General features: G+C 42.4%; 2 protein-coding genes across 5 annotated transcripts in view; both read left to right on the top strand.

The window, feature by feature from the left end:
* ktn1 (kinectin 1) overlaps positions 1-3,174 on the top strand; it is a 36,162-nt gene extending 32,988 nt beyond the window's left edge. For all 4 annotated transcript variants that reach the window (XM_054796618.1, XM_054796620.1, XM_054796622.1 and 1 more), the window contains 2 exons: positions 2,238-2,342; positions 2,441-3,174. In XM_054796618.1, coding sequence (XP_054652593.1) covers positions 2,238-2,342; positions 2,441-2,470 — 135 coding nt within the window. In that variant the 3' untranslated portion in view covers positions 2,471-3,174. The remainder of the gene's footprint in view (positions 1-2,237; positions 2,343-2,440) is intronic.
* Positions 3,175-5,938: 2,764 nt separating this feature from the next.
* On the top strand, positions 5,939-23,888 carry peli2 (pellino E3 ubiquitin protein ligase family member 2). The gene is made up of 6 exons (XM_054797091.1): positions 5,939-6,264; positions 13,405-13,534; positions 15,863-15,964; positions 17,165-17,362; positions 19,993-20,181; positions 21,316-23,888. Exons 1-6 carry the CDS (start codon positions 6,188-6,190, stop codon positions 21,892-21,894), a joined length of 1,275 nt encoding a protein of 424 aa, XP_054653066.1. The 5' UTR covers positions 5,939-6,187; the 3' UTR covers positions 21,895-23,888.
* Positions 23,889-25,474: the final 1,586 nt, after the last annotated feature.

Genomic DNA, 25,474 nt, shown 5'->3' with positions numbered 1-25,474 from the left:
GGAGCGATACCCCGCCAGACACCAGAGCATGCCCGCCACGCTGCAAACCGGTCACCGCCCCACCCATCCACCAATACACCCAGGAGGATACCCCGAGGGCAGACAGACCGTCACCAGCCCGGGGACAGAGGAGACCAGCCAGACACCAGAAAGCAGTGGGGACCGCCCGCCAGCCCCCTGCCAGACCCGCCCCCAAACCTCTGACACCCCTCCAAGGCCCAAAAAATATCCAAGGCCAAAAAAGCCTGAGCAATGCATTCATTTGGGCACTGCCATGATGTCAGCCTCCCTCTGTGGTCTGAGCTCCGGGCCCCTCTGGCTCCCTCTGATGGACAGAGGCAGCATTCATCCATTTTCTATGCTGCTTGTCCTCCAATTAAATGTGTTGCTCAAACAAAATGTATTATGGGAAAACTTTAACATTTTTTTTTCATTTGAATCTCCTATTGGTGCATGTTTCTGAGGTGTACCTTTTGAGTGTCTAGTTGCTGTGTGATGAGTTTAGTGTTGCTTGTAAGATGACACAGTGAGTCACTGTTATTGTGTGTCCTTGTGGTGTGTGAGAGCGATCTATCAGTGCTCTGTGTGTCTGTTGTTGTATTTACTACTGCTACCAGTAGAGGGTGTTGTATCCTCATGTTGAAGACGTGTGCAGCTACACCTCGTCTCAGTGTGTTTACATCCCTGTACAAACATAATAGGAACCCACAGTAGACAATAGCCAGCTAGATATAGAGCCACGACAGTCCTTATTGGCTAAGGGAGAACCCGCCCATTGTGTTCTGTGTCCAGATTGGCTGTGGACACTGTTTCCAAAGTGGGGTATGCGTACCCCCAGGGGTACGCCAATTGTAATAAGGGGTACGTGAACAAAAATTAAAGACAATTAGCGTCTAACACTGTCAATTACAAGTGCACCTGAACGCCTCAGGGCGCAATGGAGAACGGAGCAGAAGGCAGGAAGGACACAGCACACGACATTCTTTGCTCTGTCTGCATCATATGAACAAATAAGTGCGTTTGATAATTATTTTGTGCATTAAGAGTTTCATCTCAAAAATTTTATTTACAGTATATTGGTATTCAATCCCCGCACAGTGCAGCGGTGATAACCTGTCACTCGTTGGTTGTACAACCAACGATAAAGCCCCACTCACCCCAGATGTATTTTTGTACTTCAGATACTGCTTTATCATGATTGTTAATGGAGCAATATGTTTAAAAAGGATACAAAAACGCTACGGCCGCCAGGACGAAGCACGGTCACGCGAGTCACTTAATAATTTAGTCGTAGATTGATCATTAAAGTAAGAGTGATCATTAAAATTCAAATGAAATTTGAACTTAGAGTGTTTTAAAATGTGGTTTTACAACTACAAAAATATGTAACTGTCAACAAATAGTTTGCTACTTCGTGAATTTCACTTACTGCGGGCTTATTTTGGGAACCTATCCCCCGGGATAAACAAGGGAACACTGTACTGAGTAATGACCTCCTGCAATATCCAATGGGTTGACAAGCTTGTGAGTTTTTCATAGCTCATGATTGGCTCTTGTCAAAGAGCTGCCTGGTCCTCACGGACTTGTTCGTGCCACAATTTTTCATTTTATGATGTGGACACATGCGGCTTATAAACTGGTGTGGCTATGTAGGTAATATATCTGTTTTTTCCTTCACATTTAGTGGGTGCGGCTTATACACCCGAATTTATGGTACATTATCTTTCACACTGTATGGAGACTGGCTACTGAGACAGCAGAGCCGAGCCGACATGCCATGGCTGAGATCGAATGAAAAAAAGGTTCTCTCATTCTGTGTGGAGTATCGTAAGTTTTTGGCTTCTTTGTCCTCCTTCCTAACTTTGTTTGAAACACTGGAAGTTTAGAATAAGTAAATTGGAGAGGCTAACTAGTTACCTTGCTATGCCAGCGGCGGTGTAAAAGTGACTGTTGTGATATTTCATGTCTACAGGGCTCTAATGATGTTACAGCTTATGTTTAGAAATTCATAAACAGGTTTTCTATGCTCAACTATGAAAATATTGCATTTATTCATACTGAAACCTACTTCATGGAAATTCACTTAACGCGGTCGGGTCTGCAACCAATTAACGGCGATAAACGAGGGACGACTGTACTCGATTTCTTGCTTTGGCCTGGCGGCTTGGCAGCAGCATTCGTGCATTTATCATGGGTTTGCAGTATGTAGTCTAAAGCAGTAGTTTTGTGTGCACTAGGAAGCGATGGACAGAAAGGAGAAGATGACTGCAGGACTTAACCAGACAGTCCAGGAACTGCAGCAGCTGCTACAAGGTGTCAGCCGACAACTCACCAAGGACTCGGTAAGGCGTCTTCTTCTGCGTTTAACATGCCAGTTTAACATTGGCAGTGTTCTCTGGACAGTGCTAACCTCTAGTTCTCCATTTGGGCTTTCATCCAGGAGGCTGACAAAGATCTGTCCAAGGTATAGTGAAAAGAGGAGAGACGCACACGCAGCCATCCTGACTACACTACAAGGACATCATTACCACTGTCACGGCACACGACACACCCTCCGTCAAACAAGGGAAGAGGCAGAGGTTGACTGTTTATACCAAACACTCCCAAACACTTTCACTCCACTCCCACCACATTCCTCTTCAGCAGCAGAATTGCAAGTTGATTTTATTCTAATCTTATAAACTGCATTCAGCATAATCTGTTCAATCTGTGGCAACCATTCCTCATGTGTTTTTCCATGCAATCCTTTTAAATACTGCAGTAGTTTACCTGTCACAACAGGGCGGTGATGAAGAAATACCAACTCAAGTGTTTTTTGTCGTTAAATTAAAGAATATGTATACTTTTAATGTACCTCCTGAGTTATGTCACATTGATCAGTTTGCCTCCTCACCACTCATAAATACATAAATTCAAATCTTTTCCATATCTTTACTCATTCGGTGGGAGATTTAGAAAGTTGACTATATGAGTGATATAATGTAATCCCGAAAGACAGGGAAAACTGGAAGGTCAACGGTGTAGAGGTTTTAATTCTACTGTAACAACGCTAGGAAAAAGTGTCCCATATCATTGGTAATCAACACTTGCTTTATTGTTGCTGAGTTCATTAACACTGAAGTTTGTTCTTTTTGTAACAGGTGATGTTAATAAAAGGGATGCTTGATAAATCTGCCCAGTGTTGTTGCTGCTCTCTCGCTGCACATCGTCTCCCCTGCCACAAGGGGGCATTACATGCCCTTAACAAATTTCAATAGGGTTATCAAGAGAATAGGCATGATTTTTGTGTTTTTAGTTTTGTACGGTAGATTACTTCTGAAAAATACATAATAAATGTGTTTCCTTTAGGTCAAATTTAATGACAAGTTGACATAGCAGTACCTTTTTTGTTCCGTGGTGTGCTGGAAAATGTCAAAACCTTACTTTTTTCCCCACAGCACAGTGAAAAGATGTTGAGTAAACAAGCAAAAAGCTTACAGTGGACAATTAGTGCAATTAGTGTGAGTCACTGCTGTAAGCCATGTGTTGTCTATTGCAGACATCAGGACATGTAGTGGAGAAACAATGCTGCTCAAATGTGTATGTACAATGTGTTCCACGATGCGATTTTTCTTCGGAATGTTTTTATTTCTCCTCACCCCTTCCAGGTCTATTTTTGTTCAGAATCAAACCCCTTTTCATGTTCCAACAACACTGCTGTTGTGTTTGGGCTGGGGGTTGTACTCAGGTCAGGGGTGTAAGCAACACGGGATCAGCACATTCTTCACATTCTCAAACACTGTCATGCTGCAGTCAGCTGATTGTAGATCTGTCTTTTGCCTTCATGGAAAACTCTCGAAGGAGAAGGAACTGGATGTTCCATTGGTGGTACATTTTAAATGTCCCATTGTCTCTTAATCGGTTGCTTTCACGCCATGTCATTGTTATTGGTAATTAAAGCTGACAAAATAACAATGAGACAATTTTCCCCACAGTTCTGCTATACGTCACTCAAAGCCCTGACTTTCTTTGTCACGCGCTTGCTGGTAAATTTCATGACCTTCCAGAGGGCTCGCTGTGCATGTCACCATGTCATCATTGCTCACACTCAATTACGCAATGTAGCTGGTTGCACTATGGGCCCTCGAGCTCATACATTTGGCTCCTCCTCCTGACTGCACAGATTTGTAGTCACACTACAGCCAGGGCACATTCAGAAAAGCAAGCCCCCTCCCTGCATCTGCTCTCCATCAGTGTGGTATGTGCAAGAGCTTTGATCACCACACACACACACACACACACACACGTGGGAGGGCAAGTAAGCAGACACAGAAAAGACTGTCGTGGTCTCTTTCACAGACAATGGCAAGTAGGAAAAAGGGACAAAGAGCTGTAAATAGACGTCATTGCCAGCCCAGAGGCATGCATTTAAATGCATAAATCCTTGTACAACATTCCAAGGCCTCCTTTTTGGTGGTAGTGTTAACAACTCACATGAAAAAGTAGTAGCACATATGAGCGTGGGCAAGGGGGATCTTATTTTTTAAACAAAACAACGGATGAAAGTGGAGGCAATAATCGTGGGAAGGCAGTGGGGGGTCTAAAGGAGCAATGCAAGTCCAGCCTCCAGCCATGCAAGTTCTCGTGAAAAAAAGATGAGGCCATAAAGTGTAGATGAGACTTTCAGACAAGAGTAAGTGGCACATTCATGAGAAAGGAGTGACTAGTAGTCATGTGGGCATCACTGGAGACTTAGTGTACCTTGTTTTATAAATCATCCACCCCCTCAAAAGGTTTAGGAGTGATCAGTAACACAAACAATTGGAACATCTCATGTTCGCACTTGCACAATTCTACATGTCCGAAAAGGACATGTTGGAAGAAGCAGAGTTATTTAATCTTACCTCTTCTCCATGTCTCAGCAGGTATTGAACGCTCTCATTCTGTGCTTAAAATGTTCCCATGTTTCCATTTTGTAGTAAGGAAAAAGAAGAATAAAGAATGTGTAATAGTTTTATTCAGTAATGAAGTAAATGTGAAGGGAAGCCTGTGTATCTGAATAGTGTCATAAAATTTCAAAGTTTAAATTGACATGTTACTTAAAGGGGTGTTCAAAGTGCCGCCTGGGGGCCATTTTTGGACTGGGGGGGTTACAATGTTAAAAGAAAAAGCTGAAATGTTGACGCATCACAACACAGCTTTTTCTTTAAATATATATCTTGTTTTTGTAGCCTTTTTACAAAATAAAAATATATATATAAAAATATCAGGGTGGCCCCAGCAGCAGTTGATTTTTCAGTATGCCCTCAGTGGAAACATTTTGGACACTACCGCAGGACACCATTTATACACAGGTACATATGTAACACATTCTCACGTAACTAATTTATATACATAGCACACAAAGTACACATCACTTGTAATCTTGCACACACGTATACAAAAATATATCTTAACAAATGCTACACTGTAAGTCTGCCTTTTGTACAAGTATATGTTGTGTGTGAACCGTGTCTGATGAACAAATTGTCCATATTCAGTCTTCTTAAAATATATCACTGTTTTCCCTTTTTTTAAAGACCGTCGCAGTCTAGGGTTGACAGAGCATTTATTCAATGGAAAATGTTGTTGTAACTGCGTATATGAGACTAAAACTTGCTTATTACATCCCTTCAAGCAGCACCAGATTGTACTCATTGTTTACATAACATAAACTGAGCGCAACCGACCATGTGGGGGGGGTTAAAGGGATGGATACGGGGTTTATATTGGTACATAGTCTTATTTGTTAGCTAATTGAAAATAAGTGTGTAATACCACTTATAGTATAGCAAAAAAAAAAAAACAATACGCGCCATACTTCTGTCCAAACCACCTGTTAAAAATAGTTAATAACAGTCCCCCCCCTTGCAAAGTGAAGAACAAGCGAATGGTACATTCCGGCCCTGCTCCTTGCTGTTTTTGTATGCGTTTCAGAGCGCGTTGAACCGCCAACTAAGTTACGTTTTGCCATGTCACAGAAAACAACCAAAGAGGCCACGTATATTTGGTGAAAAACGGATATTCGCTGACATTTAAGGACCCTCCGTGGGATAAATTTATGAACTAAGACCGTGTTGGAGCTTTTTACAGGGGCTCTCCGGCTATATTTGTGCTGCTGGTTCTTTTGAGTGTACAGTGAACGCCACACCGTCAAGCTACAAGCCTCATGTTTTCGTCCAGCCAAGAGGAGCACTGCGCCCCTTCCAAAGACCCTGTTAAATACGGCGAGTTGGTCGTTTTGGGGTGAGTTTTATTTCTGTTTAATAAACATTTAATGATATGGTTTAACTCGGCGGACAGTACGACGTGAATGCTAAAGCGAGCTCTACATGTACGGAGGAAGTTTCCCAACAGTGCTCTTGCGTAGCGATTTTAGCTCGGCAACTTTCTGAAGGTGTATATTTTATCCACGTAAACTTTACGTATTATAATGTAAAATATTTGCACTACGATATTAAGCGTCGATGAGAACGTCACGCGATCACGTTACTCAACAGATGGGACACGTGCGCTATTCAGGTAATGTGTACGTTTGGGTTTGTGTTTTTGTTCCATACGCTTCTGGTGAGTAGGAATGGAATAGGGGGAAAACAAGTTGATGGCATGGAGATGGGACTTGGGTTAAGTCGACCAGCACAATTTATGCCATTATGCCACGCTTCCCACCTCAGAAGTTGGATTCATGGGGTTTCAGGAATTCGGAAGTGGATAGAGATGACCCCCTCCCCCAAACCCTGTGGTTCTTCCCTTTTTTTGAATTTGGAGCCCAGACTACTTCCCCTCTACAGCACACAGCAGAACATAAACCCAAGCATTGTTGCCTTTAAGGGTACATTCGCAGTTGTTATTTTTGGTCCAGTTAAAACGGACTCTAGTCTGTTTTCTCTGCTAGTACAGTTCGTTGGGTCATTTGTAATGGACCGGACCGGACCAAACAAGGGAACCATACCTGCCAACCTTTACATTATTGGGAAAAAAAAGGAAATGGTCCAGAAAAATAAGCGAGATTCTGATCTTCTACAGGACTTTCCACCAGCACCACCAGGGGGTGGTGTAAAGACCTGACTGCCTGCTGTAGTACAACCTTGGTATTTTACTGGCACATGTCTTTTACCTTGAAGGCCTGACCTTATGGGCTACAGAATGTATTACAGAGTTGTCGCCAAGCGGAACGGAAGCTGTGCTGTTTCGGCAGAACCGGAGAGGATTTTTTTTCCCGATGAAAGTTAAACTATGGGTCATTTTTAAAAGGGCAGGGCACCGGAAAAGAAGGGCAACATGTTCCCGGTGAAAAATCAACATTTCATGTTACGTTATGCCGTTTTGCATTTTTTTTGTTTAATTTTATTTGTACAATGCACCACGGGCCAATAAAAATAAAACAAGCTGTAAGCCAATACTTTACACCCTTTAACATTTAGTACTTTTAGTGATAATTCTTGCTCCATTTCGCCCAACAATAACACAGAACATCAAAATGGGGTCATCCATTTTATTAAACTTTATTATTATAGTGACATTTTATCTTTGTCTAACATCAACAAGTGCTGCTCGGGGAGGTAGCATGTGGTTGGCAGTTGAGTGTTTGCCCCAGCCACATTTCTAAAGGCAGAAAAGCATCTTTTTTGATCCAAGTGTACCTAATGTTGTGGTGGTTGATTGCATAGTATTGCCTCAGTCAGCTCAGTATAACTTATAGACAGTACTTTACATTCCAAAATATGCATCCTAACTTTGAGGTCAGTTTTCTCCTCTTTTGACATAGGGTTCAGTCATTTATACAGCCAAATTATATGTTTTTTTATATATATATATTTTATATATATATATATATATATATATATATATATATATATATATATATATATATATTTAGGGATGTCCGATAATATCGGCCAACCGCTAATATCGATATCGCAGAAAAATGTGAAATCGGTATACATCGGATTTTTCCCGATAATGAAAACCAATATTTAAAAAATACTGTATAGATGGCAGTTTTAATGTTCACATGGCAGGACGACACCACAGTTTGTTCAAGCCCACCTCCTTTGCACCTTCCACAGTCTCTTGTGTTCCCGGCCGCTCTGAATGTACTGAAGTCGGCTAGCGCCCCACGTTACCCTCTGGGACGCTAGCTCTTAGCCATTCAGTGAAACACAAATTTGAAGGTCTTGACGTTCTTGCCAGCTCGTCGATCTTGCTAGGTAGTGAATTCACGATTCCCATGGTAATAGAAAGTACCGAAGGCTTGAATCGCCACTTCATTGCAAGCCGCTTGAATTTCAGCTTCGCTTCGGCATCCCGCCTCGATATCAATGGGTAGACTGGGAATCACACCGATGCCGGACGTCGCTCTCACGGCACGTAAAAATGTGCTTCAATAAACAGAACTAATTGAAAGGCAGCCACTCGTGGTGGCGGTTTTAATTCCACGACATACAAACATAGATAGATGAATAGATACAGATAGATACTTTATTACTCTCCAAAAGAAATTCACATTTCCAGCAGCTTTGCAAAAATGGGCTCCCGTATTTGCCGGCACGCAGAAGATGACCTCATCAAACCGCCTCTCATGCGTGTAAACAAACGTGGGTGACTAGTAGCAAACTAGCTTGCTCCTTCCAGCCATCTATTTTCCGGATATGCCACTTATCCTCAGTAGAAATGTAACAATTCCTGGAAGTAAGCAACGATAAAATCTGACGCTGTGTGTGCGTGCTTGATTAGGAGAGTCCATGGGGACGTCTGTGAAGATGTTGCTTTTTCATATGATACCGGGTATATTTTCATTTGTATACATGCCTGTTAGGTAGATTACTTTTCCTCTTGAATTTTGCATCGGCCTCTAGTCATACAACAGCCTTTCAAACTCATGGATTGGAACTTCAAGACAAGATAAAAGGACATACTGTAAAGTTATTTTAATATCTATCTGCAGGTGAAATTTCATTAAAATCTCATGGTGCAAATACGTTCATTTTGGCCCGCAATTTGTAGTGTGACATAGAAACCAATGCAGCGTGCCGCTGCACAGTGGCAGAGCTACGTGGTGGCCAGCCATCTTAGACATTTCAGGTATCAACTTATTGCCACCCCTATGTGAGTAATGGTCTCACCTTGGCCACACCAATGAAAAATTTCTGGCTCCGCCTCTGCTGCACTAAGAGTGCTAGGTCTACATGAAAATTCTGACAGTTGATTTTCTTCCCTGGACTTTTTGATGATCAAAAAAATGTAAGTGGCTACTCTGTTGACTTCTAAAAAAATGTCACAGCCTAAGCCTAATGGCAAGTATTGCTTAGATGTTTTACAATGTTGTACCATGTTGTTTACAGCCACGTCGAGAAGCTAATTCCTGATGCTGTATCCATTAGCTTCACAACAGATATGTGTTACCGTAATTCCACCACAGGAGATGTGTCATGTTGCACATATCAGTATCGGCTGATATCGGCATCAGAAATTGACAGTTGGACAATATCGGCGTATCGGTTACCTGCAAAAAAGCCAATATCGGACATCCCTAATTCATTGTTTATGTTTGTGATATGGTTTAGAAAAATCACAGGGGTCTACTGGCGTATGGTGAGTCATGTGGTTTAAGTTAAGCACCAAACAGGGTTTTTTGACCTAGAAAGGGCTACAAATGTATTTGTTGACTGTAACCTGTAGTCTCAGGGTTTCCGGGGTAAGAAAAACACCAACACTATACTATTACTATTCTGTTTTGTCCATTAACTATATATTTGTATTGTTTGGAGTACACAACAGACAAGATGATGAAAATTTGCTCAGTAATAATAGTACTGTTACATTTGTGCATTATTACATGTCTGGCAGACTAAAGAGGCTATGGAACCACACAAGGGCACAAATATTTGAATTGCCAGGCCTCTGATCCGGACTAAACCTGCCTAATGTATTTTGTTTGGAAAAATGTTCTTATATAACTGTTTTCACCACTTTTAACCTGTTAGGATATGCCTCATCCACAGCTATGAATACAACCTTTGTCCTTTGTTTATCTAAAAATATTGTGAATCCCACCACTGTTCCTTCTGTGTTTGTGCAGTGGTTCAATTATGTAAGCAAACACGTTTTATAAGGCATCAGAGGATGGGGAAATGTGTTGTATCATAACTGATTACCTGGACCAATAATGAGTCTATGGGTTTGTACTGTATATCATTTAGTTTGTGAATGGGGACTAATATGAAGTTGTGACAGAGGTTTTGTATCTTGTTCTTCCTCCCACACACCCCCGTCACACTGCTGACTCTACAGGACAAAAAGTGCTACCCCCGGAGGACCATGTGGCATGTTTGAAGTTGATACTTGTCATTTCTCCTGCGACACAAAGACACACATTTGATGGCTGTATAATCACTATGTGTGACACCTCTTTCCATCCCACTGATAACAAAACTGGGGGCAGACAAGTGAGCTGACAACATGGAACAAAGGTTGTTTGAGCAGCAGCTTCCTCTGCGATTTGTCACCATGACGGCGATGGCTAGGTTTGCTCACCCAATCTCTTGACTGCATGGACTCAACCGGTGCTGGTCGGCGAGGGAGGCCGGCTACGTGGGCATCCTGGAAATGAAAGGATGGATTGATCAGGGCCCAGCTTTTGCTGCTTCTCCGCTTCCTCTGTCCATTGTGGTAGGGAGACTGGGCCTATTGATTGAGCTTTGTGCGTCTCTCCCATTAAGAGCTACTCGGTTAAGGAAGTGTACAAATCAGCTCAGGGACATCTCTGGCACATGCTAACACTGATTGTAGAGATGCCCTTTTTGGAACTGTGCTAGTTCATTGATACTGCAATAATGTTGCCGTGTGACTGATTTAATACTACAACTCTTGCACAAGGTTATACCAATCAGCTGGATTCTCCAGCCTTCGGCAGCTTGAGTCAGTTGACTCATTTTGCTCACTGTGCCCTTCGGGTGACTACCATGCAGCAATGTCGTGTCAGGGATATATTTCTCTAGTTTAGATTGACCTTAGATGCAGACAGGCTTCAGGCTTCTGTGTGCATCATCTCTCCCAAGTGCCACCTTTGTTTACCCTTCCAGATGGATGAAGGTTGTAAACACTCAGCACATCTCATTCCCTGGATGCAACAGCTCTCCATGTTAGTGTAAGGGTTTGCTTACACAAGATGGAAAACACTGCTGTGTAGGACGTTTGCTAACATGACAATGTTTACTTAGGGAAAATGGTATCAAAGTGGATGTTTCTGAAAACTAAAGTAACGTAGCTGAAGTAGGACTGGGCATGACATTTACTAAATTGATTAATTGATCCTGAAGGATTCTGTAGCTTCTGTGGAATTAAGTGGCTACAGCCAGCATAGGCAGTTTTCTAAAGGCAATGACTTCATCTTTGAGAAATTGAGCTATGTATATGCTGACCTCTGCTCCAGGGCGGCATCAAAGCAGGAGTTCAGATCAGTCCATTAACCAACTGTTATTCCCCATAATCAATCAATGAAATTTAGTCAAATGCACATCCTTAGTGTAAACACAAACAGTAGTCCAGTATGTGTGTGAGGTGTTCAGTCTGGAAATGTGTCAGAGGGTATTTCATAGTCAAAACAGTAAAGGCAGAAATCAGTGCTATGTAGTACTTATGAAGACTGTGCAACAGTGTGTACATTTGGATCTTTTGCATTACTTGCCAAAAAAAATCAGCATTCACACACAGTATATGACAATGAAATTTAAGAGAGTTTCAGGTGGTGCACCCAAATGTTTCTTTACAAACTGATGTCTCCAACTACAGGGTACTAGTGTGTGAACCGCAGGTGCTACCCTACCTGGGTGTTATAGCAAAGGCCCTAATCCCTTCTGCTGAGTATTGGAGAATAAATCCTTTGTCTGTCTGGTAGAGGTTAAACAAAAGAAAAACAATCATTGTTGTTATTGTGCATAAGAGAAACTTCTCGCTTATCAATAATAGAATAGAATCATAGTGCCTTTATATATTACAATCAAAGTGTTATTTAATGTGAAAAATTGGGAGCTGAATGTTTGTACAGAACAACTGGCTCAGTTTGTCTGCTCACCTTGGCTGGGGTCGCTCAATTGTCCACTTCAAAATAGTACTGTGGGAAACTGACAATCATGCCGCTTTGACACATCAGTCTGAACGAGGTGTGTTAACAAACAACAACAATGGAGGAGGAACATTTTAGTTGAAAACATAAGAGTGCAGCAAAGTGGCGACTATGGAGCTGAAGTTAGCATGTGTGTTTTATTTTTGTGATGTCTAGTAGTGTATTCTCAAATGTTAGAGTAGCCTTTTTATTGACCCTTGGATGCTCGCTGACCTGAAGTATCGTTAGACATAATTCTTTGTGCAACGGGGGAGCTGTAATTTTTGAAGATATTGCAGTCTCTCTGCACTAGTAAATGTAATGAAATGATACATATATATTTTTGGGATCTTCACGGTGTTAATTCAGTTGATTTTTAGTGCTGTCCACATTATCATCCAGTACCTCCTTAGCTCTCTGCAGGTGGCTTATCCTACACGACAGTTTCTGCTGTGGGCTGACATGGACCATGTGTTTGCATCTCTCGTCACCCGTATGGAGAATTGGTACAAGTGGAAGTCGGCCAGAGTCACTTGCTGCTAAAGATGCACTCATATTTTATTATAAAGTGATAATAGTTAATTCTCATAATAAGTACCGCCATGTGAGGTTGTTGTTGTGATGCTTTTATTGTCTCGATTGTCCGTCCAGTTCAGTCTGGTTATGTGTGACAGAAGGTCTGTATGTTGGATGGGAGTAAAGCATGGGGTGTCCCAGCTGTAGGAACCAGCTGGTGGATGGTGGATGAGGGGTGGTGGGCACCCGAGAGGGATGAGTCCTACAGTAGGGTTTTCCTCATTCACAAAGGGCAAACAAGGCCAAGTGCCTCCAAAATTGCTGCTTGTGTTGTCCATAGCAATTTAATTTGCACAGCTACAAGAGAATGCACTCTAGTTATTTCAATCAAAATAATAGCAAACCTAACAGGCATCCCAAAAGCTGCTCATGGAACCGGGACACACAAAAACCAGCTGCACTTTACACCGAGCACACTAACGCAAATCACAAGCACAAGCAGAGTGCATTATGTAATACGCGACAGCATCCAAGGTAATGCTTAGTTTGCTAATAGGGTGTGCTAGATTTCCAAAGCTTGGCAAAGCTCCTTTTCAAACACAGGAATGTTTCTAATTCTCGTTGTACTTGTTAAATGATTACAAAATTTATGCTTGTAATTCCTGTTTGACACATCCTGATGCTGCACCAAAACTGTTTTCAGTACAGTTTGTTTTACCCTGAATGTCGTGTCCTTCCCTTCACCCCACCCCTACCTCTGACAGGTACAATGGCTCCCTGCCCAATGGAGATCGCGGTAGACGGAAAAGCAGATTTGCGCTATACAAGAGGACCAAAGCCAATGGTGTTAAGCCAAGCGCCGTGCACATCCTTAACACACCCCAAGACAGCAAGGTGAGACACCAGTGAGAAGATTTGCTTGTTTTTTATTTAAGTATTTTTTTTATTTCAGTAGTTTAAGTAGTCCCAGGTGTTTGGACTTTGTTTTCTCAATGACTAGTATGGAATATGTATCATGGCTTCCTTATTGTTTGCAGATCTCTATGTTGACATTTCCAGTAGAATAACACTTGTTCTTTGCCAGGCCTCAGAGCTTATCTTTGCTTCTAAGAGTGTGCCAGAAACTGCCTGGTCCAGTAGAACACGTTGCATTCCTGCCTTTGGTCTCAGAGCAATACTGCTAAAAACGCCAGAGGAGTTTTGCTTACCTTTGCACCTCCCAGAGGCCAATATTCTAGACGTTAGTTGGTAGTTAAGCTCCCTGGCCGAAAGCCCATGGGCTCATGTTACTCTCACTATGTGGAACTCGACTCTAGATGACTGTAAATGTTTTACTGCAAGTCTATCAATGCGGAGAATACACCTTGGTGAAACTTCGGTGGTCTACCAAATAAAGATGCATGATTCTGTTCTGCTCTGCTAGTTGCTTCTCTCGTTGCTTGTATAAGAGAAGGAAATTTCTGTTATAAAAAATGACAGGTCATTTACGGAGTCAACTCCTCCCCCACTTTTGCATCCCTGCCACACACGCTGTTACCAGCCGAGCTCGGGATCATGAGGATGAGCTGAGGAGGAAGTTGTCACAGTTGGCTGACCTTTGACTCCCAGCTGTACACGCTTGGGTCAAAAATAGCTTGGAGGGAAAAAAGAAACGCATTAAACTTAATTTGAGGGAAACCTTATTTGAGAGTAGCAGGAAGAAGCTGAGAGAAGTGAGCCATATTTACTTTTCCACAGCAGTCTCAGAGCCCACTGTTCACTGTGACACAGTCTCAGCTCATGCGGCGGCGCATGCTGTTGTTCATCACAGATAACACGGAGCTCCCATGATGCCAACCACCTATTGGGGGTGTCCAGGTTCACTTCTGATACGATACAGATATAGCAGCATTGAGTATCGGTTGATACCGATACCAGCATGAATCATACACAGTTTTATGACTTATTTTGTGGTATGGAATATTACAAAAGGCTTGATCAAGTGATATTACTTGGAGAATAATAGTCTGCAGCAATAGGTATTTAAACCTAACGTTACTCACCATTGACAGGGGCTGTCATCGAGCACAATAAATTGGCCTCTCTTATCTGGTATAGCTTTTTGCCGTCCTGTGAGAATCCTGTGAGAGTTGCTCATGCTTTGCAAATTATTCGGACAGCGTTGGTTGTCAGAGAGAGCCACAGGTTTGTTTCTTCGTCTTCGTGTTGTTGCGAAAATCCTCATGCTGTTTTTTGTGATGCTGCTTCAAATGCGCAATGAATGTGGATGGTGGTATTAAACGTCCCTGTTTCTGTGCCACCACGGGAAACTTGTGCGTGACAAGTTTTGCACTCACCTTCAACGTCTTTTTTGGACCTTAACGGAAAATACTGCCAAATAGCCGACATCACTCCTACTCCTGCTATTGGTAACACGTTAGCAAACGGTGTTGTCATGATCATGCAGGCTCTATTCGGATGCTACTGGGTAAAAGTACTGGAGCGCAGTCTGGAGAAGACTGCTTGTATCGGAGTGCTTATATCAGAGATTTTAGATGCAGGCCGATATAATCCAATAATGTTTTTTTTTTCTGATATCATACCGATATCCAATATCAATATTGGACTGGAACACCCCTACCTCCTATCACAGTCCTGGCATACCCTCAAGATCTCACCTACTGTCTTATTTGTAAATCTTTGCAATGTTTCTGTCCATGGCTGTTTTGACAGTTAAAAATATGTCTCCCTTTTCCATGCATTTTCTTGGACGCTGAACAGGTGGAGCACCATTTGTTTGTGAGGGAAGCCCACATGCAATGACAGTTGTCACAACCCGAATGTGTCGGCACCGTTGACCCACTTTCTCCCTCCTGTGCTCTCGCACATGACAAAGAGGGGGTTATGATCTGTGTTTGTGTGTGTGTGTGTGTGGGGGGGGGTGGCTATGCAGATTAGAGCAGGATGATGGTGGCATGTGGTAAGGTGTTGGTGGGAGCTGAGTGGATTCAAGGCAGCTCTGCGAGTCGGCGAGCTAGTGCTAACTGAGGCCAGTGGGCGGTTTATGGTCACTGTCATTGGACACGTAGCATGGCACACATTTCTCACTTCTTCCTCTATATAGTTCTGCTCCAGACATTTGCCATGAAGATAACTAGATGCCTAGAAGTGCAGCGTTGTATTGTTGGGACTATTGTTCCCTGTATTACACTTCAGATTTGTGAAGTTGCTTTTATGTTTCAGGCTGTGAACTCTAAAGGCCAACACAGCATCTCATACACCTTGTCCCGGAACCATACAGTGGTGGTGGAGTACAGCTATGATAAAGACACAGACATGTTTCAGGTAAAAAAAACAACTTGCCTGTAAGATTTGTGGAGTATACAATGGATGTCTCAACCCGGTAGGCACTGTCGTTGAAGTCAAACCAAGCTAAATATTTCTTTAAATAGCCTTTGTCTGCGTTTTCAACATAATTACATGTGCAAAGTGCATTTCAGAGCATATTAAAGGAAATGAGGAGGAACAAGATAAATGAATAATGAATAAAATCAAAGTTGCATTAAATAAGATCACAAAAAATATAAATTCCACTTACATTTTTTCACTGAGTTTACACCAAGTTTGAAGTTCCATTGCAAAAAAGTGGTTGTATATTAAAATTGTCATTTTTGACTACGCACCAATTCAGAATTACTTGATCTTGTTTTGGAAATCTGCAGTGACCCAATGATGACCATCAGTGTTGAAATGTATATTTATATTATATTGTATGTATGTTTATTGTATGTGTTTCTAACATGATACATAGCAGGAGGATTGGGAGAGCTTTGAATATAAAAAGAAAAATAATGAAAGGGGAACGTCTTTTTCCATTGTTCATTGAGCGTAAATGTTTTTTCTTTAAATATTCATTTTGAGAAGATATAATTTTAGAAAATACAATTGGCTTGATCATATACTTGTGCTGCTGAACGAACACTCTGAAAAAGTGGGTCTCAGCCCTTTTTGCTCACCACACCACAGCATGAGTGTGTGTGCACACTGTGCAATGAAATGTCAAACACCCAAAACACTTGAAAAGTAAAAATAATTTTTTTTTTAAATATATCTAATGAACCAGATACAATACAGATAATTGACATTAGTTATTTGTTCTATTTTTAAACAAATCACTGTGCAATCATGCAGCGCACAAAATAAAATTCAACCTGAGCTGTAAATGAAATAAACACAATCATTTTATTCTGTACCATTTTGCAATGCAACTCCATGAGTGACAGGCGACAACAAGCGGTAACAACATATAACACAATGACGAACATTGTCCAGCCGGTGAGAAGACGTATAGCGTATAGCTACTGGTGTAGCAGAGTTAAGAGAGCTAAATACTGCTTGCCTAACCTTGTATTACGACCGAGAGGTGCAACGGACACTCAGGTCGTGCATGTGTGTATGCTCAGACACTTGAAAAATTAGGGGAACACTGACTATGTGTGTTGTGTTTTGTGTGTGTGTGTGTGTGTGTGTGTGTTTTTTAAATAGATCGGCCGGTCCACTGAGAGTCCCATCGACTTTGTGGTGACAGACACAATAGCGGGAGGCCAGGAGGGCGAGGAGACTCCCATCACACAGAGCACCATCTCACGTTTCGCCTGCCGGGTCGTCTGTGAGCGTAACCCACCTTACACCGCTCGTATCTATGCAGCCGGGTTTGACTCTTCCAAGAATATCTTCCTCGGGGTAATTACTAGTTAGAGTACTCTAAGAGTTATGCAGTTCATTGTAGTGAATACTTACTAATCAATGAGCTCGCATGAGAATTTAGTTGGAATTCTTATGAAAAATTGTTCTTATAAATGTCAGTGTTCCTGCAGGAGCTCTATGTTGATACCTCTGTAGCACTCCAAAAGAAGTCATGCAGGAACACTTGTACTGCACATGCCAAAAGTCTGTATTTTGCTTTTAAAATGGCTTTCAAAGCTGGAAAAGTGAGTACTGTGTACTATGAGCACTGTGTTCATAAAATCCAGTTGCAAAACAAATCTGGTAATCAAATAATAAAGTAAATAAATACTTATGATGAGAATAGGATGCTTGAGCTCATACATGATGTGATATACACGCCTGATGGAAATTTTACAAGCATTTGAAAAATTGGAAGATTGACATTTTGCACTGTTGGATCTTAAGGAGGTTCTAAGTAGAGCTTCAAATGGGAGAAATGGGAGCGAGACAAAAATAGAAATAAAATGTTCAAAAAAAGGGCTCAGTAATGAGCCAGTGTTTCCAGGAGGCTAGTGGGAATGTTGCTCAAGGCGGTGAAGATGGCTTCACGGAGGGCATCCACTGTCTGGAACTAGTGATCGACAGGTAGTCTGCGCCGATATTTGGCATTTTGACACATATCGGCATGGCGTTTTAAAAAAATCGGACGGCCGATAAGAGATCAAGAGTGGAAGTAATGCGACGCAACATTCTACAAACCTACAGGGGTAAATTCAAAATTCAATTTGTTCATATGATATTGGGTGTATTTTCATTTGTATACATGTTTGTTAGGCAGATTACTTCTTCATCCTCAATTTCATATCAGATTTTATTGAGTGTTGGACCACATCAAGTCAGAAGAGTGCTTGGAAAGTTAAGCACCACTTTAAGCCTTGCAAACTCATGCATGGGAGCTTCAGGACAAGATAAAAGGTATATAGGATATGAATTCACTTTAATATCGATCTGCAGACCAAAGTTCATTAAAGTCGGATTGTCGCGTTTGCATTGTTGTCCTATTTTCAATATGGATGCCTTGATTGTAAATATAAAAGCAAATAAAATATGGATAGTTGAGATACCCATTCATTCATTTTTTTATGACGCTTCATCATAACAAAATCATGCTAAAAACATTGGTTTTCTCAAATATGGAGTGGATGTTAGTGGATTCTATACATTCCTGTCATCGATGATAGCTAGGTGTATTTCTTGTGGTTAGTGTGGAGTGAAACGAATACAGGGCTTGCTGCTGCACTGCAGTGCTGTATGAAAAATATGACACTTGATTTTCTTCCCTGGCCTTTTTGATTATTAAAAAAAATGTAAATGGGTACTCTGTTGACTTTTAAAACAGATTTTCACAGCCTAAGTGATTATATATTTTGTAGTACGGTTGTACATGCCAAGGTCCGCAGGTCGATCACAACTTTTGTCTTGACTCATGTTAAAGCAATAGGGACCAAATGCACTATTTTCTGGTATAAAATCTGCTCTAACATCTTTAATATTTGGGGTAGACAGGTGAATGAGGCATCAAATTAATTCTTTATCAGTTAGAATTAATCACAGACTTGATTTTACAAATTAAAGAGTTTTGTAACATTGCTAATTAGAGCGGTACACCCAAACACTGCAGCCGGCATTTCTCATGTTGCAAGACTCGAAGGTACTCACCGTCGTGAAACAATGGTGGCGTAGCGTCCTTTTATGCCCCACTGATGCAAACAAATAGGATGTGTGACAACATTTCCACATAGCTCATTAACAACGGGCCTTCAGTCATGAGTGATGCCCCGTGCAACTTCGCCACATGGCCAGCTGCCGTTTGAGGGCCCTGCACACCTGAAGGTGGGATTTCCTTGTCATGCAAGTAATGTTGGAAGCCATCAAGACCGTCAAGGTTACATTTTTTCTTATCAGAGAATAAAACTTTCTTCCACCCTTCAATGGCACATGTTTGGTGCTCTCATGCAAATTCCAAACACGCAATTTTGTGACGTTGAAGGACACAAGGTCTTTGAAGATGTTTTTGTTAAAACCCTTCTCTTGCAGGTGCCGCCTGATGATTTGACTGCACTCGGCACCAGCAACAACCTTCAACTGGGGCAGAGGACCATCCCGTTTCTTGACTGGCAGCCAGTCAGATCCTCCGGCTCAGGGCCGGTGACATTTTTTTGGGGTCTACCACGTGACTTTTTGGTTCCATTTACCATCGGGATCTTAGAAGAAGTTTCAAATGACTGTCTTTCTACGTCCAACCTTAGCAGCAATGGCGCTCTGCGAGAGGCCTTGCTTATGCTGCTTTGCCTTTGCTATCAAGAGATCATGATAGTGTGAATACCTGACAAAAAAGGACATTGAATCCATATTTTTGCCAAGATTTAGTCTTTTTAAAGGCCGCGGTCTGAAACTTTGGATCAGCTGATGAACAGCCTATTTCACTTTAATGCTTGTTGAAAATAAGTTGCTTATTTAAGATCCTTAAGATCCAACAGTGCAAAATATCAATTCTTGCAAGTTTTCAACTGGTCTTAACATTTTGATCAGGAGTGTGTATGAGGCCGGTACATCCGTTCACACAATCTTCGTCTTGCTCCCAGGAAAAAGCTGCAAAGTGGAAGAACCCTGATGGTCACATGGATGGCCTGACAACCAATGGCGTCCTGGTGATGCACCCCAAAGGCGGCTTCACAGAGGAATCCAAGCCTGGCGTATGGCGGGAGATTTCTGTGTGTGGGGATGTTTACACCCTGAGAGAGACACGCTCTGCACAGACTCCGGGCAAACTGGTTAGTGCTTGCTACACAGACAAGCGATTCTTTAAACTATAAGGGATTGTCTCAAATCTCACTGATGTGCTGTATTTCTCGAAATCGTGTCAGTGGCTCCAATAGACACCATGCCACAATTGGCGCGCATTCTTGTCTATTGAGTGCACCCACCAAATTTAAAGAACAAAGAAATGTGTACATATATAGGCTGCACTTGTTAGCACTTGTTAACCTTGGTTAGCATCACTAATTTCTTCCAGAAGGTGCGACTAATTGAAATGGATATTAACTGAATTACTTTTTCCCGTGAATGAAAAATGGAATGAATCCATTCCAGAAAGCCAAGAATGTGAACACAAAACACATATTTATAGTTTTACAACAATCTTTTTTTACATAAATTAATCTAAATACATAAAAATGATGAATGAAGGGGATAAATGAACATTTAAGGCTGCTTTTACTGGGATTGCAGACGTGATTCTTGCCGACTCTTCCCACGGACACAATGTGGCAGCGAGGTCAACCACCACCATCTTCCTGTTTTGCCATGAGCTATTTCTTGAATTTCCAAGTGTTTCTCACCTGAATAACCCAAAATAGCGCCAAAGAAAGCTGCAAGTGCCAGCATTTTCGACAGAGATGGTGAGAAACATTATTGAATTCAAGAAAACAGGAAGGAGGTGGCGGTTGATCTCGCTGCCACACTGTGACTTTGGGAACAGTCACGTCTTCAGTGAAGGTAAAAGGAACCTTAAATGTTCATTTATCCTTGTCATTCATCATTTACATGCATTTAGACTTGTGAAACTATAAAAACTGTGTGTGTTTTGAGAGTCAACCGCTGATGACATCATAGACGGGCGACGTAAATTAAGAACACAGACTCACGCAGTGTATTAATACCACGACAAGACGCGTGCTTCTTGTACGCTAACCGGAGAATGCACGCAAACCGAGGCAAAATTGTGGCGTAAATGTTTTACATTTGTTTATTTTGGGTTAAAATAATTTTGAGTGCAACTATGTATTACATCGTGGTAAATAGAGGCATGTTACTTTTTGCAGTTGAGTACACGCTTACCACTGGCCACTATATGAGGAAATATGGTGCAATAATATAGTTACTAATAGCTAGCGTTTCCTTTTCAGGTGGAGAACGAGAGTAATGTACTGCAGGATGGCTCGCTGGTGGACTTGTGCGGTGCAACCTTATTGTGGCGCACCGCTGAAGGCCTCTTTCACACTCCCACCCAAAAGCATCTGGAGGCCCTCCGACAGGAGATCAATGCGGCGCGGCCCCAGTGCCCCGTAGGCCTCAACACCCTTGCCTTTCCCAGCATGCAGCGCAGCCGCGCCCTCTCCTGTCTGGAGGACAAGCAGCCGTGGGTCTACTTGGCGTGCGGCCACGTGCACGGTTACCACAACTGGGGTCATCGGTCAGAGCAGGAGCCCAACACCCAGCGAGAGTGCCCGATGTGCAGGATGGTCGGCCCCTACGTGCCGCTCTGGCTTGGCTGCGAGCCCGCCTTCTATGTGGACACGGGTGCCCCCACGCACGCCTTTGTGCCGTGCGGACACGTGTGCTCGGAGAAGTCTGTTAAGTACTGGTCAGAGATCCCTCTGCCTCACGGCACCCACGCCTTCCATGCCGCCTGCCCCTTCTGTGCCACCCAGCTCAGCCTCACGCAGGGATGCTCCAAGCTCATCTTCCAAGGCCCGGTGGACTGAGCTCATGGGGGTTCTGCTCTTGGAAAAGAGCGGCAACATGCTGTGAAACTGCTGAGATTATTTTGTTTCCTTTTCCTCACGTTTAAACCCTTTGTGGGAAGCTCAGGTGGTGATAATATTTTGGATTCTACACGCTGCCTGGATGCTCTGTGAAGCCCACGTCGGGCCCTTCCCTTCCAGAACCAAATACTGTTTCAGCTGTCCTGCCAAGCAACCGCTTAAAAGAAGAAAGGCTCCATTGGTGGGCTTCTGATAAACTTACAAGAACCTGTTGGAGTTTATGCTTTATGTAGAAAGAATTCACTGTTGTTACCCTTTTTAAACTTGATAACAAAGAGCAAGTGTAGGTGAGTCTGAAGCGGGTTCAGTGTAGTTCCTTGTGGATCAGAGAGGTTTTAAAGAGCCAGACAGCTGGACTGCTGGCGAGGAGAACCCGAGGGTGTCTGATGCTCCCCTCGTTGCTCCTTATTTGGTCCTTTAACCCCTAACGGCATCTTCTAACCCTGCGGAGGTGGCTTTCATTTGCGTCGGATACACAGAAAGAATTGAGTGCCTCTAATCCCATGAAGCTGTGGGAACATTTTTCACAGATGAGAGAAGGATATTTAGTTGAAGGCAAGAGGAGAGGTAGATTTACATACTCATGTAAGGAAATGACAGCCCACATGCATCCCTCTCTGTATTTTTATGCAACAGAAGAGCTATTTTACTACACTGAGGCCCTCGCACTGTTTTCTAATGCAAATGTTAATATATTTTCCTGCATAAATAATGTGTGCGAGAATGTTTGGATTGTGTGCGTGCTGGACCGCCTGAGTGCTGTCGGGCTTTATAGGAAAAAAAAAAGGCCTCGCATCATTTCACCCCAAATATCCTCCCTTATGATCTCTCAGCCCAGCAGCGAAAAAATGCTAGACTAGAACCTTGCAGGGCTTGACAATGATTGTACTGGATTACAGCCTATTGATAGACTAGATAGACAGAGCTGTTTTGTAGTGAGACTTTTTAATGAGCATATGCATCACTGCTAACTGTGTCTCAGTCCCACACGTGTACTGTATGCCGTCTGCACCGTTGTCGGCTTTATCTCGCACTGGCTCTGCTCCAGCCACTGGTACGCCAAGAAACCTGGGCATCGCCTCAGCAGCGTGCGGAGATTATACCAAATATAAGGAGGAGCTATTTTCCTCTCCTCACGCAAGATGCAAGCTAGTGCGCTCCCCACGTCTCAAAACTGGTTCTGTAAACAATCCCTAAACCCGAACCGCTGTTCCGGCGGAATGTTGACAGCTTTGGATGCCAGTTGCATGCACCAGCTCCATGGGGAATAATGATATTATCTCACATGATGCCAAATTTGTTCTTTTGTGTGCGCGGATGAGTCAAAAACAAACTAGCGGATGGAGTGAAAGTAAAAAAAAAAAAAAAAAAAATCGGGGACAAATGTGTGTATTCTTTCTGTGATGTTAGCCTAACAGAATGTGTCCATATATAGAGAATATTGGCAGCCGTGTGGATTCCTTCGCAAACAATAGTGAGCATTCAAACTGTGAGTTTCTTCCAGTAGTTGCATTCAAGTTGTCTTCCAGAACTGTGGATTGCTGAGGGCCAAATCCACCTTGAATGGAACTTGACTCAAAATGTTCTCTTCTTCTTCTAAAAAAAAACAAAAAAACAGTTGAAGCAGAGGTGGCTCGATGTCGTCACTTGTTTTTTTTTTAAGTTAACGGCGGTGCAGGGTCGAACACCAGGCCAGGTACCAGCCAGTAGCATTCCTCACTCGGAGCTCCAAACACTGCACGTCCTTTAAGAGGAGCGTGTTCTGTAGCAGCTGCCTCAAACATTCCTCCTTGGTAAACATGGGTGGGGCCCTTGGTTCACTCAAGGGCTTCTTCAAGATTTTTGTCTCCCTACAGGAAGTGTGTACACAAGCCATAGGACGCACTGATACTCCTCCCAATGCAAAGAAAAATAAACTATTTTTTAAAAAGTAACCTCTTTCTGCTTTATTGAGCCCTGACGAGTCCAATGTCAGACTTGAAGGCAATTTTTAAGAATTGTATTGGAGCATTTTATACCACATTGCAACATTGGCACACTTGCATGTGTGTTTCATCATTTTCCTCTTGTGTATTTCTCTGTATCTCCACTGCCAAAATGAATTTAATATCACAGCAGTTTGGAGATAAGAGGCAGCATTTTCTTGAAGTCTCTTTTAGTCACATTCCATGTTGTATCAGCGCTTTTTATCTCTTATCAGGCTCATCTTAATAGTCACCATAAAGAATGATTGGATGAGCTGCATTGCACGGGGCTTAGTGGCGTTTACTTCCAGTTTGTGCCACAAGAGGGCACTGCTTCCTCATCAATGGAGAAGGTCGGCAGCGCTGCAACGAGCCTGCACTGCTACGAGGCAGCAAATGGGTGTTTGGATCATAAACATACACGAGGAAAAGAGCTGACTTCGCTAAATTAAAGTTTGCTTCCAAATTATTCTTGATCCACATTCAAATATGAGAGAAAATGCATAGTATTTTCATCATTTTGATATTTTGGACACATGATGAAGACGTTTGCCGTCACTCACACGTGACTTCAGAGCACACGAGGAAGGATTTAAATACAGAATGACAGTTTCGATGAGTAGAGGAGCAGTGGGATGCCTGGCTTTTTAATTAACGTTTGTGCCACAAGATGTGAGATGAGGTCATACAGCTACACATTTGCCTGTTTTTTTTTCTGAATGACAGACAGAAGGTGACAGCATGCTAATTTCCACCTCTCTCTGCGGCTCCCCTGCCTTAAGCGGGCCACTGTTATGCAAATAAGGTGGATTGATGCAACATTTCTACTTGATGAAAAGCAAGGTTCATGTGCTTTAGTGATGCTGCTTTGGATGATAGCACTGAGGCAGCATCACCTTCATCAACCCAATTAACCTCTTCTAGGCTGCTTTACTTACGCGTCTCTCCATGCGCATCGCTTCTTGTACAGTCCTGCAAAAAAAAAGGCCAAAAAACTTTGGCACCCATCCTGCAGCACCAAAAAAAACGAGGAAGGAAGTGAATGAGACATTTAGGAAAAAAAGGATGTTAATTTATGGCCTGTGTTTTGTCATTAAAGGAAAGAGCATAGCAGGAAGTGGATGATTTAGTGTCAATATTACAATTGTATAATGGGATTGACTCATCACTTATTCAGTGTTGGGAGTAACTTAAAAATAACAGTGTTATTAATGCCGTTATTGTTTTCCAGCAGTGGGTAATCTAGTGAATTACTATTTGAAACGTTACAATGCCGTAACCAGCAGTGAAATGTGGTGCATTGTTGTGGACTGATAACTATACCAATGATTGTTCACTGCTACTGCACGGGAAAAGAAACAGCAAGTTAACAAGAGTTGTGGTTGCTCACTCACGGGAAAACACCACCCCCTAGTGTTTTGGTAGATAATTGCAGGTCACAAGCTCAGCCCCCAGCCTAATCTCATGAAACGTAATTCTTAAAAACGCAAGAATTACTTTCTCTGGCACCGAATGACATTTATAAAGGAGTAATTCCATTACTAATTCATTTACTT

Source organism: Dunckerocampus dactyliophorus, chromosome 13 (genome assembly GCF_027744805.1).
Source record: "Dunckerocampus dactyliophorus isolate RoL2022-P2 chromosome 13, RoL_Ddac_1.1, whole genome shotgun sequence".
Lineage (NCBI taxonomy): Eukaryota > Metazoa > Chordata > Actinopteri > Syngnathiformes > Syngnathidae > Dunckerocampus > Dunckerocampus dactyliophorus.
Note: the sequence above shows the minus strand (reverse complement) of the source record. Positions and strands in the feature narration are given on the sequence as shown.

What these genes read in the sequence shown, in the direction of transcription:
- peli2 (XM_054797091.1), top strand. Translation starts at nt 6,188, where the DNA reads ATGTTTTCGTCCAGCCAAGAGGAGCACTGCGCCCCTTCCAAAGACCCT. An exon ending in GGCGAGTTGGTCGTTTTGGG is followed by an intron (nt 6,265 to 13,404) that starts GTGAGTTTTATT and finishes TACCTCTGACAG; the next exon opens with GTACAATGGCTCCCTGCCCA. An exon ending in ACACACCCCAAGACAGCAAG is followed by an intron (nt 13,535 to 15,862) that starts GTGAGACACCAG and finishes TTTATGTTTCAG; the next exon opens with GCTGTGAACTCTAAAGGCCA.